The 17,394-nt window shown below is 34.7% G+C and overlaps 2 protein-coding genes across 2 annotated transcripts; both read right to left on the bottom strand.

Annotated features, from left to right (window-relative positions):
* Nucleotides 1-1,739: 1,739 nt before the first annotated feature.
* On the bottom strand, nt 1,740-8,890 carry LOC135840514 (uncharacterized). Its single transcript, XM_065357110.1, has 4 exons — nt 8,584-8,890; nt 8,244-8,410; nt 7,907-8,132; nt 1,740-3,126 (listed from the first exon to the last, which is right to left on the bottom strand). Exons 1-4 carry the CDS (start codon nt 8,630-8,632, stop codon nt 1,826-1,828), a joined length of 1,743 nt encoding a protein of 580 aa, XP_065213182.1. The 5' UTR covers nt 8,633-8,890; the 3' UTR covers nt 1,740-1,825.
* Nucleotides 8,891-10,347: 1,457 nt separating this feature from the next.
* On the bottom strand, nt 10,348-14,750 carry LOC135841042 (uncharacterized). Its single transcript, XM_065357827.1, has 3 exons — nt 14,356-14,750; nt 12,865-13,090; nt 10,348-11,778 (listed from the first exon to the last, which is right to left on the bottom strand). Exons 1-3 carry the CDS (start codon nt 14,554-14,556, stop codon nt 10,451-10,453), a joined length of 1,755 nt encoding a protein of 584 aa, XP_065213899.1. The 5' UTR covers nt 14,557-14,750; the 3' UTR covers nt 10,348-10,450.
* Nucleotides 14,751-17,394: the final 2,644 nt, after the last annotated feature.

The following is a 17,394-nucleotide window of genomic DNA, read 5'->3' on the forward strand; positions in this document are numbered from 1 at the left end:
TCGCAGATTTTGCGTTCCAACAACATAGAACTTGCACAAAATTTTTCAAACTTTGTAAAGGTAGATCGAAGGATTAAGCAAAAATTCATAACCTGTCAGAATTTCAAGAACTGAAGTGCCTTTTTCGATTTTTGGTGAATTTTTGAAAATCAAATTTAGGCCAAAAATGAGGGAAAAAATCAAAATTTTACCAAATTGACCTAGAAAGCTGAAATTTGGGATATACCCTATTTTCGACATGGCAAATCGGTTGGAAACTATTTCAACCCGTTTTGATGAGCTCTGGAGCTTCCAGCAGATTTTTGAAACTGGAAATTCCCACAAAATTTCACCAAAATGGAGTAGGAAAGCTAAAATTTACTCTGGAAACTAATTTCAAAGCGCTACGAAGTACTGCAGGTGAATTTCAAGTCGTTTTGGAGCCTCCAGCGACTTTTTGAAAATTACTGGAGCCTCCAGCAGATTTCTGAAACTTTAAATTTTCACAAAATTTTACCAAAATGGAGTTGGCAAGCTGAAATTTACTTCGCAAACTAATTTCAATACGATAAGAAGTCGACTACATGGTGGTTTTAAATGATTTTAAATGATTTTGAAGCTTCCAGCAACTTTTTGGAAATTTCGATTCTCCAAAAAACACCATACGACCTCTCAAAAAGTCAATGGAGGCTCCAAAACGACTTGAAATCCACCAGCAGACGACTTCGTAGCGTATTGAAATTAGTTAGCAATATAAATTTTGACTTTCCATCTCCGTCTGATGAAATTTTCAGGAAATTCAAAGTTTCAAAAATCTACTGGAGGCTCCAGTAATTTTCAAAAAATCGCTGGATGCTCCGAAATGACTTGAAACCCCCCTGCAGTTGACTTCGTAGCGTATTGAAATTTGTTTGCAGAGTAAATTTCGGCTATCCAACTACATTTGATGAAATTTTGTGGGAATTTCGAGTTTAAAAAATCTGCTGGAGGCTCCAGAACTGCTGAAAACGGTTTGAAACAGTTTCCAATCGATTTGGCATGTCGAAAATAGGGTGTATCCCAAATTTCAGCTTTCTTGATCAATTTGGTAAAATGTTGATTTTTTCCCTCAATTTTGGCCTAAATTTGATTTTCAAAAATTCACCAAAAATCGAAAAACGCACTTTAGCACTTGAAATTTTGACAGGTGATAAATTTTGGTCTGATCTTTCGATCTACCTTTGTACAGTTTGAAAAATTTTGTGCAAGTCCTATGTTGGAACGCAAAATCTGCGATTTCGGCTGACCTGTCAATCAAAATGGCCGCCATTTTGTAAGTAGGGCCACTTTTTTTTGACTACAAGGGCTAGACATGTTCCTTAGGACTCCCCCTTTAAGAAAAAAAGTTGTCCCGGAGGATCTACGGAGAAGGGGGGGTGCAATAGATTTTTAAGCGGGCTCCCCGACTACCAATTTACAGCATTTTTTTTTTTTTGGAAAACATGGCAGAGTTCAAATATTGGCTGGAGGCTTCAGAACGGTTTGAAATCGTCACCAATCGACTTGAGAGGTCGAAAATAAGGTACAAACTAAATTTCAGCTTTTTAGCTCAATTTGATAAAATTTTTATTTTTTCCCCCTATTTTTAGCCCGAATTTAAATGTTTAAAAAACGAATTTCAGAACCTGAAATTCAGCTGGTAGTGTAATTTGAGGTCTTTTATCGATCCCTATAAAATGGTCGCAAAAAAAAAAGAAAGCATACAAATAAAAAAATAAAAATTATCAAAAATCATTTTTAATAAGCTGCAAAGAAGTAGGCAATAATAAAACTGTACCTACTTACGTAGGTAGCCTAAATGAAAAATCTAAAATTCAAACATTTCTTCTCGATGTTTATGCAAAAATCTAGACAAATACATATCAGTTTGTATCAAGAGTCTGGCTTTTCCCTTGGACGGGTTAATTTCACAAACCAAGTACACTTCAACTGATTTATTTAATCCTGTATTCGACGATTTTCCAGATTGGCTTCGGTACAGCAATATATCACGAACATCGGCATTACTCCAAGTTTCCTTAGTCGATACGTAATTCAGATAAATTACAGGCATGGTAACCTGTTCGTAATGTTTTCGCTCGGCTCTTTTAATTTGAAAAACGTCCTCCTCCTTGAAAGTCTTCAATTTGAAATCCAAAGCGGTGCCCAAAGCTCGATGTATTTTTCGCCTTATGATTTTTTTCAACTTCTGCGGATTTTTTTCCTCCAGATGATCGAATTGTAACGGAATGAACGTATATTTCTTCATATCTCGAGGTTGGCCCTTTTCGCTGGGAAATTTACACGGTAGACTACTCAAATTCATTAAATCTTTCGACGGCAAGAATTTTTGACTTGATAACAACTCGTTGCATAAAATCACGAAATAATTCACGATTTTACATTCCACGTTCTTGGATAAATTTGAGCATAAAATCGAAGGCTCTTGAATATTTATCACGTGTCGGTAAAAGGAATTTTCGCCATCGTTATTGTTGCATAGTAAATCAGAGGGAAAGACTTCATCAGGAATTTTCCATTTACCAATTTTATCAATTGGTATGAAGCTACCGAGATAAGGAGAAATTACATTTTTAAGGAAATCAAAATCCATATAAAATTTCGCAAATCCGAACAACAACGCTGATAAACCATTCGATGCTGGATTATAAGGATAACGAATTTTTTTGTTCACAGAACAATTCCAGTCCTCAAATAAATCCTTATCTTTGCAATCGGAATATTTTTTACGAACACTTTTCACAGACGGTAGTAAATTCTTCTGTTGGAGATAAAATACTACCAACCAGAATGTTACATGAGAGGTCATACGATTGGTTCCGTACATGTTGCACTTTTTCAGCACCAGTTTTAAATACAAGGTTAAAAATCTCAGATTCGGGTTCAGCTTTACGTAGAATTTCGTTAGCCTGGAACTTTTCACACCGCTTTCGCAGAAAGATATGTCGCAATCTTTTTTGGTGCTTTTATGCTTCAATTTAATGATCGGTATTCGAGCATTTGCGATGAACTCTACGTCGGAAAATTTGTTCGTTTCTTTCTCCAAACATAAGAAAACTGTTTTTGGAATTTTGTTGGATGCAATACCAGGACCACGTTTGATGTTTTCTAAAAAATAAACAAAATAAAAGAATAATAATATACTTACATAAATGATAATAACTACGCGAAATTATAAATAGGTAGGTTGGCGAATAAGAATGCATGTAATTGTAATTTGAAATTTGGAATAGGTATTCCCATAAGTAGAAAGAATGGATTATTTCAGGAGGGGGATCATCACAACTTTTTGAGTGACCAATTTGCAAACTCACCGAATGCTTCAAAATATTTCAAGAACAGGGTAGGGGTTTTTAGCAACTTACCAAAGTTATTGATTTTTTTTTACCAAAGCACGATAGTCGAGGAGTCCGCTTTAGGATCTATTGCACCCCCCCCCCCCGGTCGATCCTCTCGGAACAAGTTTTTTATTAAAGGGGGAGTCCTAAGGAACATTTTTAGCCCTTGTACTCAAGAAAAAGTGGCCCTACTTACAAAATAGCAGCCATTTTGAATGACAGGTCAGCCGAAATCGCAGATTTTGCGTTCCAACAAAGGACTTGCACAACATTTTTCAAACTCTACAAAGGTAGATCGAAAGATTAAGCAAAAATTCATCACCTGTCAAAATTTCAAGTGCTAAAGTGCATTTTTCGATTTTTGGTGAATTTTTGAAAATCAAATTCAGGCCAAAAATGAGAGAAAAAAATCAAAATTTTACCAAATTGGCCAAGAAAGCTGAAATTTGGGATATACCCTATTTTCGACATGCCAAATCGATTGGAAACTGTTTCAAACAATTTTGAGCAGTTCTGGACCCTCCAACAGATTTTTGAAACTCGAAATTCCCACCAAAATTTAATCAAAATGGAGTTGGAAAGCTAAAATTTACTCTGCAAACTAATTTCAAGGCGCTACGAAGTACTGCAGGTGAATTTCAAGTCGTTTTGGAGCCTCCAGCGACTTTTTGAAAATTTCTGGAGCCTCCAGCAGATTTTTGAAACTTTAAATTTTCACAAAATGTCATCAAATGGAGATGTAAAGCTGAAATTTACTCTACACTCCAATTTTAACACTCTCTGAAGACGAATTCAGGTGGGTTCAAGTCATTTTGGAGCCTCCAGCAGATTTTTGAAACTTGTTAAATGGAGTTGGATAACCGAAATTTACTCTTAAAACTAATTTCAATACGTTACGAAGTCAACTGCAGGAGGATTTCAAGTCGTTTTGGAGCCTGCAGCAACTTTTTGAAAGGTCGTATGGCGTTTTTTGGAAAATTGAAATTTCCGAAAAGTAGTTGAAAGCTTCAAAACCATTTGAAACCACCATGTAGTCGACTTCATATCGTATTGAAATTAGTTTGCGAAGTAAATTTCAGCTTGCCAACTCCATTTAGTAAAATGTTGCGAGAATTTCAATTTTCAAAAATCTACTGGAGGCTCCAGTAATTTTTCAAAAAGTCGTTGGAGGCTCCAAAATGACTTGAACCCACCTAAATTTGTCTTCAGTGAGCGTTAAAATTGGAGTGTAGAGTAAATTTCAGCTTTCCAATTCCATTAGTCAAGTTTCAAAAATCTACTGAATTCTCCAGTAATTTTCAAAAAACCACTGGACGCGGGACGCTCCAAAACAACTGGAAATCACCCTGTAGTTGACTTCGTAGCGTATTGAAATCAGTTTGCAGAGTAAATTTCGACTTGCTAATCACATTTTGATGAAATTTTGAGGAAATTTCAAGTTTCAAAAATCGCTGGAGACTCCAAAACGACTTGAAATTCACCTGCAGTCGACTTCATAGCGTATTGAAATTAGTTTGCAGAATTAATTTCGGCTTTCCAATTCCATTTGATGAAATTTTGTGAGAATTTCGAGTTTCAAAAATCTGCTGGAGGCTCCAGAACTGCTCAAAATGGTTTGAAATAGTTTCCAATCGATTTCGCAGGTCGAAATTAGGGTATATCCCAAATTTCAGCTTTCTAGGTCAATTTGGTAAAATTTTGATTTTTTTCTCGCATTTTGCCCAAAATTTGATTTTTGAAAATTCACCAAAAATCGAAGGAAATTTTGACAGGTGATGAATTTTTGCCTGATCTTTCGATCTACCGTTGTACGGTTTCAAAAATTTCGTGCAAGTCCTATGGAACGCAAAATCTGCGATTTCGGCTGACCTGTCAATCAAAATGGCCGCCATTTTGTAAGTAGGCCACTTTTTTTTGAGGACAAGGACTAGAAATGTTCTTTAGGACTCCCTCCTTAAGAAAAAAGTTGTCCCAGAGATGCGGGCCCCCCGACTACATGTGTATTTTTTAGTCGGAATATGACCTTGAAAGAAGATTCACAGAGTTGTACTTTTTTAATCACACATTTCGAGGTTTAACAATAAGAACTTTTTTTTTCAAATTTTGATCCTAAAAAAACACTTTTTTTCCACTCATGTAGTAAATGGTTCTTGAAATGCTTTGACAGCAGACCTATGATCTAGTAAGAGACGAGTAGTAGTATTTCAATCCTTTATTTTACGAATTCAGCAGATGATTTTTTTTGACAAAAATTTTGGCCCATTTTAAATGATGTTTAAAAAGGCTCTTAAAATGCATTGGTGATTTTAAGTGTGATCTAGATGGAAGATTTCCAGAATTAGCCCCTCGATCTCCAAATTTAAGCTAAGATCTTGGGGAATATTTTCAAAGTAATTTTGGGCTCCAAAAATACATTTTTTTTTTACTTATTCGTGTAGAAAATAGCATTTAAAAAAAAACATTGGTAGTTCGAATATTGATCTAGAGAGAAGATTTCTACAGTTGTGGCTGCTCAAATTGTTAATTTTAAATGTTAAGGCCTTTTTTTGAATGTAATTTGGGCCAAAAATGTATATTTTTTCTTACGAGTGCTTACGTTAGGAAATGGCTCTTGAAACGCGTTGGCAGTTGAAATACGTAGGTATGATCTGGAGGGAAAATTTCCAGAATTGTAGCTGGTCAATCGTTAATTTCAAGATCTTGCGGCATTTTTTACGTGATTTAGGGCCCAAAAAATTCACTTTCAATAACTCTTATGGAAATCGTCCCTAAAACTGCGTTAGTGGTTAAAATATGAGCCAGAGAGAGAAGTTGTGGCTGTTCAATTTCCAATTTAGAAATTTTTGGGACATTTTTTCACGAAAATTTCCACCCTAAAAATTCACTTTTCCTCACTCATATCAGAAGTGACTTAAAAGTCCAAATGCGGTGGAATGATCGAAATATGACATAGAAAAATTATGTAGGTACCAGAATTGAATGTAGTACGTATAGTTCCCCAATTGCCAAACTTCATCAAAATTTTAGGATATTTTTTCGTAAAAACTCGAGCTCTCATGTCAAAAGGGGCCCTCAGAACGCGTGGTAGTCAAAATGTGATCTAGAGATAAGGTTGTTGAAGCTGTTCAACCGCTCGTTTCAAGATTTTAGGACATTTTTGAAAAAAATTTTGGACCAAAAAATTTAATTTTTCTCACACCGATCGAAAGTGGTCCTTAAAATGTGTCGATTAGTTGGAATACGACTCGGAAAAAAGATTCCCAAAGTTTTAGATGTCTCATCGTGCATTTCAAGATTTTCGGGCATTTTTTGAAAGAAAAACACTCAAAATGAAGCCTCAAATATGATTTTAGTCTGAATGCTACCAGAAATGTGCTTTCAGGAAAACATGGCCATTTGAGTTTTTCATCATCTAATTGTAAGTATACCATTCTTGGAAAATTCTAAACCCTCTTTCTAGGTTCTTCAGTTTTCTAATTGGGTGTCTAAATTTTTTTTGAGAACTGCCAATTTGAAATTGTTTATTTGAAAAGTGAAAAGTTGTTTAAAAGAATGTGGGGGGGGGGAGAATAGGAATGAGGCGCGTTTATCTGACTCTGCAATCGTACAAATTTCTCTCTGCATTACTGGTAAATAAGTATTTTAAAAAACCTTTCTAACCTATCAACTCAGATTGAGGTAAAATTGGGCTTTTGAAGAAAAATAATATCATCCAAAAAACTTAACAATAAATTTTGGGCAACTAAAATTGATTTTTATTCGATTTTTTTTGCGAATTTTTGAGAGTGTTGGAAATGAGTCACCATCGTATTATAACTAAAGTAGGCATTCTTGAAAGAGTAAATCTTGAGACGAAAATCTAAAAATTGGTTTAACTATATGAGCTCAAGTCAATCCTCGAAACCGATTTTGACCACTTTCAAGTCAATCTACAGCCTCCTATATCTAGTAGGTAATGAATAAGGTCGACTTTTCTCCAGCATCGAATTTTAAAATAATTTTACACCTGTAAAAAAAAGAGTAATTTCTAGCCCCTCATTGACCCCACGATTTCTCGATTCATCAGACTTAATTAATTTTATGAGTACATTGAAAATGAAGCCTTTAATATTATTTTGAGAGGACGCTTCAGATCGATTACTTAAAAATTAATCGAAACCGACTCCAGAAATGAACTACCTACCTAAATCAATTTTCTCTTCATTTCGAAATTTGAGTTTACGTATAGATAGGAAGGTACTTGAATATTTTTTAGCTTTTAAAAAAATAGGTTATAAGAACCTACTCGTATTTCTGTCATTTGAAGAAATTTGCTAAAAATTTGAAATTCAAGTTGAGCTAGCTCAAAATTTGATCCCGACATATGTAATTAGCGTTCTCTTTCAATAAACCAAGACTTCGGCTTAATCGAAGTACATAATACATATTATGTATATGAATATTTCCTCGTACGCGTAGTAAACGACTTCGAGTCTTATTATTTGTATTTTAGTAGATAACTATACCACGAAAATAAAATAAATAATCTACTCGTACTTTGATTCACTCACCATAATAAAAGTCAACATCGCTGTCAACGCTACACAGGCCAGTATCGTAAGACCCATAAGCCCGCCATCTGTTTTCTGTAAATCCGTATTTTTTCAATACGTTGTCCAGATCAGTTTTGATTTCATCAACAATCTCCGCTGCCTTGGTAGAAGATATCGACATAGATTCGACCACTTCTTGAATTTCATAATCGGATATTTCGTTAGCACGATTAGGGGCATCCGTCTACAAAAAGAAAACCCATTAGTTAGGCAAACTCCTATCTTGCCTTTATTCCAAAATGTATAAATTAGGTAGGTAGGTAGGCCAAAAAAATGTTTATTTTGCAATTCTCACCAGTTGAAGTCTGCTGATCATGAACGTTATGTCATCGGGATCAGAATAATCATCGTTTTCAAGCAGTTCATCAAAATCATTGGGAAAACTTTTCACGTAATTGATCGCGTGATCAAATACTCTTCGTAACGGTTTCGGGCATCTTTTATATTTTTGCAAAGTGGATTCTAAATAAATGAGAAAATTATCATCAATATCTTCAAGGTTGGACAAAAGCATTTTTTGAAAACGAAATATCCAAATGATTCTTGGAAAGCTCATCTCATGTTTTCAACTTTTGAATCGTCAATGAAATTATAACACAGAATGCCTATTTCAAATAAACACAGTTCACACGTACCTTCTCGCAATAAAATTGCATGTATGGAATTCACTTTTGAGAGAGCCATCGTACATTTAAATTCCGGAATCTCTACCAGCCTACCAGGAACGTTCAACTGTGAACCGATCACCACAAAATATCGCGAACAAACAACAGTCCAAAAGGCAAGAGCAATTACACTAATTACAGATTTACCAGAACTCCGATAATTCCGAAGGCGAAGTTAACACATTCAATTATTGTGAAATCACATTAAGTGCGCATACGCATTTAAACAATTCTGCTGACAGATCTATTTCAGCACTCTACATATACGACTGAAAGATCGCAATCCCAGTGCTTGATTGGTATTGGAGGATAAAAATGGCAACGTTGTTTCGAACTGGTCCTTCCTTTTCATAATGAAATGAAATGTTACATTTATGTATGTTACATTACATCGTTGCCAGAGCAAACCTTTATGACTGTAGTGGAATTGGAGAGCCTTTCAGACTTCAGGATAAGATAGTGAAATCGGCACTTTATCCCATTTTTACGAAACTCACCCAACTTTTGATGTAAAACTTTTCCAAAAAATGTTTTGAGTCCACCCACCCCAACTCGAGAAATTTGCCCGTACGTGCTCAACATTCAAAACTCTCGTTCTCCGGAGGACGATGTCCAAAAATTCTGAAACTTTCATAAAAAATAGTCACTAGGTAGGTACGAAATTTTTTCTAAAAAAAAACTTTTATATTTTGAGGGTTTTTGAGCGAGTTGAAAATTTCAAAAATTTGTAGGAAAAAATGGCGAGGGTACCATCTGCGAAACTGGTCAAAATTTTTGGAAAAAATGAAATTTCAAGCAACGTACATTTAGTAGGTACCGACATTTGAAGCTCAAACATGGAAAATTGTCATTTTCGTGTCTTGAAATTTCATTTTTTTCCCCAGAAATCTTGACCTTATAAAAGTCCGATCATATAGCAAATAATGACGAAAAAACACGTTTTTGCGAGGTTTTTATTTTTTGAGCATGTTGCACCGATTTTTGAGTTCCACAAAAATATATGTTATGCCTGAGGGTGTAACTAAATTTCTGAAAAATTTCACAGAGGGTACCTATCCTCGCCGTTTTTTCTACTAATTTTTGAAATTTTCAACTCTCCAAAAAACCCTTAAAAATATGAAAATTTAAAAAAAAATTATGCTTGCACGACGCACCTACCCAGTGGCTAGGCTATTTTTTTTTATAAGTTTCACGTCCTCCGGAGAACGAGAATTTTTAATTTTGTGCACGTATGAGCACATTTCTCGGGTTCGGGTGGATCGTCTCAAAAAAATGTTTGGAAAAGTTTAAAACCAAAACTAACATTTTGAGTGAGTTTTGTCAAAATTGGAGAACATGTCGATTTCACTATATCTTATCCTGAAAGGCTCTTTGGACAATGTGATGAAGATTTCGAGCTCATCAAAGATGTAATTTTGTTTCCAAAAAATTCGACAGAATAAGTAATTCAAAAATTGAAAAAAAATTCTTGGTCGTCGATTTTGGTCAATTTTACGAACATGTAATTTTGATTAACAATTTATGGCTGGATGTTTACCTGACGAATTGAAATTTGTCTCTTTATGTATAATTTCTTCGATACGATTCAATTTTTTAAGCACCTGTTCACGTACCTATACTTCGTAATGTACACCCTTAGGCAGGTTCGAAAATAATAAGTTTTCAATTCCTCAGCCTTCTGCCTTCTTTATTTATTGCTCCGGTGTCTACACTCAACAGTGAAAAAATTAAAAATTATCGATAATGTTCTTTAATAGGTAAGTAAAAATGGAATAAGTATAGGTACAATGAATAGCCAATAGGTATCTAATTAAATCATAGGCATTAAATAAGATATTTAAGCCCTAAATATTTGTGTTCCATATTTTTGCAAAAACGTCGACAAATTCTTGTTTGTAGTTTGTATCAAAATTCTTGCTCTTCGCTTCAGCCGGTAAAATTCACAAATGAAATATGCTTCAATCAATTTATCTGATAGTTCAGCTGGTGGGTTTTGATATGACAACGCTTTACAGACATCAACATTATTCCAGGTTTTTTCAGTCGACAGGTATTTCATGTAGATCACCGGTACTGTAACAGCATTTTCATAACATCCTTGCTGATTGACTTCAACTTGGATAACCTCTTCTACAGTTATGGTCTGTAACTGGAAATTTAGAGCTCCGTCCATTACCCTGTGTATAAGTCGACTTAGCAGTACCGTAAATATCTTAGGGTTTGTTTTTACATTATTAGAAGTTACATATTTTAGACTTAATGTGATTGATGCGAATCTCTTTAAATCTCGAGGTAGTCTCGTGGCATTTGCATGATCTCTACAAGGTAACCTTTTCAAATTCATCAAATATTTTGGTGACAAGAATTTATCATTTAATAATAACTTGTGACATAAAGCCACAAATGAATTCAAAACTTCACAGTTTACGTTCTTTGCTAAATTCGAGCTTAAAATTGTAGGCTCTTGAATATTTATCACGTGCCGATAAAACGTATTTTTCCCATCGTTATTGTTCCGTAGTAATTCAGAGGGGAAAATTTCACCTGGAATTTTCCATTTATCGAATTCATCTATCGGTATCACGCAAGCAAGATAAGGCGAAATTACATTTTTAGTAAAGTCAAAATTTCGATAAAATTTCGCAAAACCGAACAACAACGTCGATAAACAATTCCATCCGAAGTTGTACGAGTACGAAGAATAATCGATTTTTTCGTTCAAAGAACAATTCCAGTTTTCAAATAAATCGTTCTTTTTGCAATCGGAATATTTTTTACGAACACTTTTCACAGACGGTAGTAAATTCTTCTGTTGGAGATAAAAGACCACCAACCAAAATATGACATGAGAGGTTATACCATTAGTTCCGTAAATCTCGCTTTTTTTTAACACAACTTTTAAATACAAGATTAAAAATCTCAGACTCGGGTTCAGCTTCACGTAGAACTTGGTTAGCCTGGAACTTTTTAAGCCGCTTTCGCAAAATGAAATATCGCAATTTTTTTTGGTGCTTTTATGCATCAATTTAATAATCGGTATTCGAGCACTTCCAATGTACTTGACTTCAGAAAATAAGTCGGGTTGTGTTTTTAAGCACGTGGACATACATCCTGGAGTTTGTATGTAGTATTTGGCTGTAGTGGTCCAACCAGATTTGATCTTCTCTGCAAACAAAAAAAAAAAAAAAAAAAAATGAATAATACCCGTTAATAATGATTTTGTAGGTAGCTAGGTACATAATTAAGATTTGATATGAAAAAATAACTATTTATGTAGGTCTAGGTACCTAATACCTATCATTAAATCATAGATTTGTTGGTACTTTATGCGAGAAAAGGAGCAGGGAAGTGACAATGACAAACAAAATATTACGTCGAGAATTATATTATTGTTTGTCCTTTCAGTGTTTCCATGACCTCCGAATTAAAAAATTTCAAATTCCTACGTTTATAAAAAAATATGTTTAAACCAAAAGAATAATTAATTTTTATAGGTAATAATACATTTTTTCAAACGCGTTTTCCCTTGAAATGTCTAAAAAAAGTATTAAACATTTCAAAAGCTTTTTCTTTTGAAATGTCTAAAAAAATTACATCTTCAAATTCTAAAATTTCAAAGCCACAAAAAAAATAAAATCGTCGCATAAAAAACCTGGCTTTTTTAACCCTCGAAATACGAATTTTCAAAATATTTGGACATCGCTTCGCTTATTAGGCCTGATTATGCTTTCTTTTTAAGAATTAAAATACGTGGCAGGGGTAGGTATAAATAAAAAACCATCATTCAAATTTCTAAAATTTTAAAGCAATAGAAAAACAAATCAACAAACAAACTTCTCGCATGTAAAAACAATGATTTTTTACTCCTTTAAATACAAATTTTCAAAAATGTTGGCTTTTTTGCCCATTAAGATTTCTAAAAGTTGTAAATAAAACATTAATGAAAGCTTCCAATATTTTGCAATGGCACTGCAGTAATTCTAAATCATACACGGTGTCCAAGAATAAGTGGTTTTTATATGTTTTGATAAGCCAAAATGGAAAGTTTCCCCCGAGTTCAGTGCAAAATGAAAACTTCTCTCGTTTTTCATTCACTCAAGCACTCACTTTTCCAATGTCTGATTATTCAATTTTCCAATTTTTAAGCAGGGAATTTTCTTACTTTTTGATAAAATAAAAATCCTTTATTCTTGAACACCCTGTAAATGCAATATGATATGATAATTACAAATAAAAATGCATTTTCGTTACCATAAAAGAAATCGACATCACTATCAATGCTACACAATCCGGTTTCATAGGACCCATAAACGTGAAATTCGTATCCTGTAGAACCCCAACCTTTTACGCAGGAATTCAAATCAGTCATAATTTTTTCCACAATCCTGTTCGCTTCATCTTCGGTTATCGTCACAGCATCAACTACATTTACAATTTCTTCGATAGATATTTTTTTGGCACTGATAAGGAAATTGGCCTAAAAAACAATACATTGATAAGCACATTTAACATAGGTTACTTTATAGGTACTTTCAAACTTTCATGACACATTGATTCTAAGCATTTACATATATCGTCTGGCATATGACAATATAGTCATGATATAATTATCACCCCCCCCCCCCCCGCCCCGGCCCTTGAGGACAATTTTTTTATTCTTAAAGGTGACAAAATGAAATCGATGAACAAAAACATGTTTCGTACTGGAATACACCGATTTTGAAAAAAATAACGAGTACATATCTTATTGGCCATGAGATGCACAAAGTAGCTGCAAACTTCAAAACGACTTGAAACCAGCCGCAGTCGACTTAGAAATCTGCTAGAGGCTGTAGGAATTTTCAAAAAGTACTTGAACCCACCTGGAGTCAACTTGATAGCGAGTTGAAATTGGAGTGCAGATTGAATTTTGAATTTCTAACTCACTTAAGTAAAATTTAACGGAAAAGCATTGAAAAATCTGATGGAGGTTCCAATATTTTCTAAAAATCACTGGAGGCTCCAAAACGACTTGAAATCTACCGACAGTCGACTCCATGAGTTCATGACGTATTAAAATTAGTTTACAGAATGAATATCAGCTTTCCAACTGCATTCGATGAAATTTTGCGAAAATATCAAGTTTGAAAAATCTACCGAAGGTTCCAAGAATTTTCAAAAAGTTGCTTGGAGACTCTAAAATGACTTATACTCACCAGCAGTCGACTTAATAGCGTGTTCAAGTTGGAATGCAGTGTGAATTTCGAATCTTCAACTTCTTTGATGAAATTTTGTGGAAATTTCAAGTTTCAAAAACCTGCTGGAAGCTCTAGAACTGCTCTAATCGGTTTGAAACGGTTTCCAATCGATTTGGCAGGTCAAAATTAGGGTACATTCCAAATTTCAGATTTCTAGGTTAATTAGGTACAATTTTGATTTTTTTTTCTCATTATTGGTTTTTTGATTTTCAAAAATCCACCAAAAATGAAAAACTTGAAAAATGGATATTATTACCTGAAATTTTTGCGTGAAATCTGCGATTTTGGCTGAAGTGTTAATCGAAATGGCCGCCATTTCATTAGTAGGTAAGGCCAACTTTTTTTGGCAACTTTGCTTTGAAATGCTATTTAGGATGTCTATTTTGTGAGAAAAGTTGTCCCGTGGTATTTTCGGGGAGAGGCGGGAGAGTTCAATTATTCTTAGGTATTGTCATTATGATTTATGCCGGGCTGATAGGTATTTAATTTATTTTTAAAATCTCACCTCATCGTCATAAAATTCACCGGAAATGAATGAATTGTTATTAGGTTTCGGATAATCTTTCTTCTCATGTTGCAGTTCATCGTATGCAAACACAATATCATAGAGATAATTTTCTGGTAGGCGAATCTTATTCGTAATTTCTTTGAAAAGTGCTTTCCGTAATTGTCGCCATAGAACTGGCTGGACTTCTGGAAGGGCCATTTCTCTAGAATCCGAAATCTGAATTCCGATCACAATAACTTCGTACTTCGCAGTTCGTACACGTATAACCGATACTCGCAAAAATAATTAAAGATAACTCGACAATCGATGACACATCCACATCCAACTAAGAACTTACTGACTGACGTAAGAAACCAGACAGTGGCAGACACTACACACTTTGCACTGCACTCTTTGTAAGTGCCTCTGGAACTGCACGAGCCATACAATAATTTCGAAGTGGGCCGGGTTTGGGTAGGGTGTTGATGAATGGAATCACTTTTGATGATTCACATTGGTGTATTCTTGATTAATTTTGTTTGAAAAAATATTATTCAATTAGGGAGCGAAACCGATTTTTGAAGAATTGTGAGGTTTACCTATATTGCTCGAGCAACGAACGCGAGGCAAATAATTCAAAATCGTCGAAAATCACTTTTACTCCAGAGTTGGATAAAATATTCTTTGTTATGACTTATGAGAGAGGAAAATGCCAGTATTCACTTCCACGGGCAAAAGTAGCACTTTTCCCCTCTTACAACGAAAACATTTTTTTTTTTGAAATTTCAAAAATTAGCCGAAGATTTAAAAATAAACTTATAAGCACCTAAAATTTTAAATAAGTAGGTATAGGGTTTTAGGACATGCTTTTCCAAGCTTGTTTAGTTCAAAACAGCTAGATTGTCCATTGCAAAAACAAAAGGTTCCCTTATTACAATGTCCTAAGGTTCAGTTCAATGGGTAAGTAGTACCTATACGAGTTTTTGGGAGAATATTCTGAGAAAAAAGAACATTAGTTTGCCCGAGGTTCGGAGATTTTCCACTATTTTGGTTCAATATCTCTAAAGAAATCCTATTAGCCCTTAAATGCCAACATGTGGTGAATTTCACCACACCAGTTTTTCGTGCGTCACGCTGGAAGGAATGAGTGCTCAGGTGGTAATGACGTAATGACTATTGGTTCGTACATGTGTGTGTAGTATGTATGTCTTGCGCTTCAATTCCGCTGTTGAGCATATTGCATACTTTTTTATTTTAAGGGGCAGAATTTTTTTAAGATGAGTGAAACAAAAATTACTTTTGAAGTTTTGAATGTTTGCATTTTTTTTTGCCCCTTAAAAGTGAGAAGGATAGGCAAGTTGTTGTATATAAATTGGTAGAGCATGGATACATAAATATTTACCAGGCGGTAGTTTTATTCCAGCCGCTTTCGATTGGCTACAAAGAATTATGTCACTTCATTTTTACACACATGTATCAGTGAGCTATAATATCATGCCATTCGTCAGTACAGCGCAGGAAAATTTTGAAAAAATATCAATTTTTTATAGTGGCATTATAGAGCAGGCAAATAGCGGTTTTAAAAAGGAAAAAATTGGCACATAAATTTTTTCTTCGGGAATGTGTTCAGATGAACCCCCTGAACTACCGAAAAAAAACCGAACCTCCTAACCATGGAGCTTATTTTTTTAGGGGGCTAAAACCGGTTCCGATTTACGTTTTTTGCGATTTACTCCGAAAATATTAGGTTTACGAGAAAAACTACCATGACTAAAAATGTTCCCCTTCAAATTCTCGACAATTTGATACTAGGATCGATACCCATCCCTCAAGAGGGGTGTCTGAAAAAAGGGATGGAAAGAGTAGGTGTTTGTTTGAAAAAAAGTCAGTCCAATAAATTGATCAAAGTTACCACTTAATATCATTCGTTTTCGCTCAAATTTTTTTTACAAAATCTAGTCACCCAACTATTAATCACACCACCATTGATTGGTCTTCAGCCCTCCCAAGGGGTTGGTGGGGGGGATGCTTGGTTTTTCAAGTAACACACAACAGAATCATATATTTGAAAAACGAATCTGGACATGAAATATATCGAATGGTATGTTTTCGAGGTCGCTGAGTACGAATATGTACTTATTTTTTGTGTCCCACCCCCCAATGTCCCTCTGGGCCCCAACAAGGGGGCCAAAATTTCAAAAAAATCATCAAAAAGTCGAGTGATATATCAAATGGAATGTTTTTGAGATCGCCAAACACAAATATGAACTTACTTTTGAGTCCCACCCCACAATGTCCCTCTTCGCTCCAAAAAAGGGGCCAAATTTCTAAAAATCGTGGAAAGTCGAGTGATATATCGAATAGTATGTTTTCAAGATCGCTGAACACATATTTTTAGAATCCAAAGCACAACGGTTCTCAGCCCCAAAAAAGTTAACGAAAAAACATGGTGTGATCTTTTTCTTTAAAGGAGGGGCTATACTGAATTTAACCGTAAACTTAAACTTAACCCTAGAAGTTAAACAAAGGCAAATTTTAGGTTAACGGACGTTAAATTCAGTATAAACCAAGCTAAAGTATAAGTTAAGGGAATAAGTATCCCCTTAAATTCAGTATAGCCCATCCTTAAAGATTCACACCGTCATTTTAGAAAAAATTCTGAAAATTCATTTATTTATCACTCGACTTTTCATGATTTTTCAAAATTTGGCCCCTTTTTTGGAGCGAAGAGGGACATTGTGGGGTGGGACCCACAAGTAAGTTCACATTTGTGCTTGGCGATCTCAAAAACATTCCATTTGATATATCACTCGACTTTTTGATGATTTTTTTTTGAAATTTTGGCCCCCTTGTTGCGGCCCAGAGGGACATTGGAGGGTGGGACACAAAAAATAAGTACATATTCGTACTCAGCGACCTCGAAAACATACCATTCGATATATCATTCGACTTTTCACGATTTTTCAAAATTTTAACCCACTTTTTGGGGCACAGAGGGGCTTTGAGGAGTTGTACCCAGAAAATAAGTTGGTATTCGTATTCAGCGACCTCGAAAAC

This window comes from Planococcus citri, chromosome 3 (assembly GCF_950023065.1).
Source record: "Planococcus citri chromosome 3, ihPlaCitr1.1, whole genome shotgun sequence".
In the NCBI taxonomy this organism is placed as follows: domain Eukaryota; kingdom Metazoa; phylum Arthropoda; class Insecta; order Hemiptera; family Pseudococcidae; genus Planococcus; species Planococcus citri.

What these genes read in the sequence shown, in the direction of transcription:
- LOC135841042 (XM_065357827.1), bottom strand. Translation starts at nt 14,556, where the DNA reads ATGGCCCTTCCAGAAGTCCAGCCAGTTCTATGGCGACAATTACGGAAA. An exon ending in GTGAATTTTATGACGATGAG is followed by an intron (nt 13,091 to 14,355) that starts GTGAGATTTTAA and finishes ATTGTTTTTTAG; the next exon opens with GCCAATTTCCTTATCAGTGC. An exon ending in TGATGTCGATTTCTTTTATG is followed by an intron (nt 11,779 to 12,864) that starts GTAACGAAAATG and finishes TTTTGTTTGCAG; the next exon opens with AGAAGATCAAATCTGGTTGG.
- LOC135840514 (XM_065357110.1), bottom strand. Translation starts at nt 8,632, where the DNA reads ATGGCTCTCTCAAAAGTGAATTCCATACATGCAATTTTATTGCGAGAA. An exon ending in TGCAATTTTATTGCGAGAAG is followed by an intron (nt 8,411 to 8,583) that starts GTACGTGTGAAC and finishes TCATTTATTTAG; the next exon opens with AATCCACTTTGCAAAAATAT. An exon ending in CGATGTTGACTTTTATTATG is followed by an intron (nt 3,127 to 7,906) that starts GTGAGTGAATCA and finishes TTTATTTTTTAG; the next exon opens with AAAACATCAAACGTGGTCCT.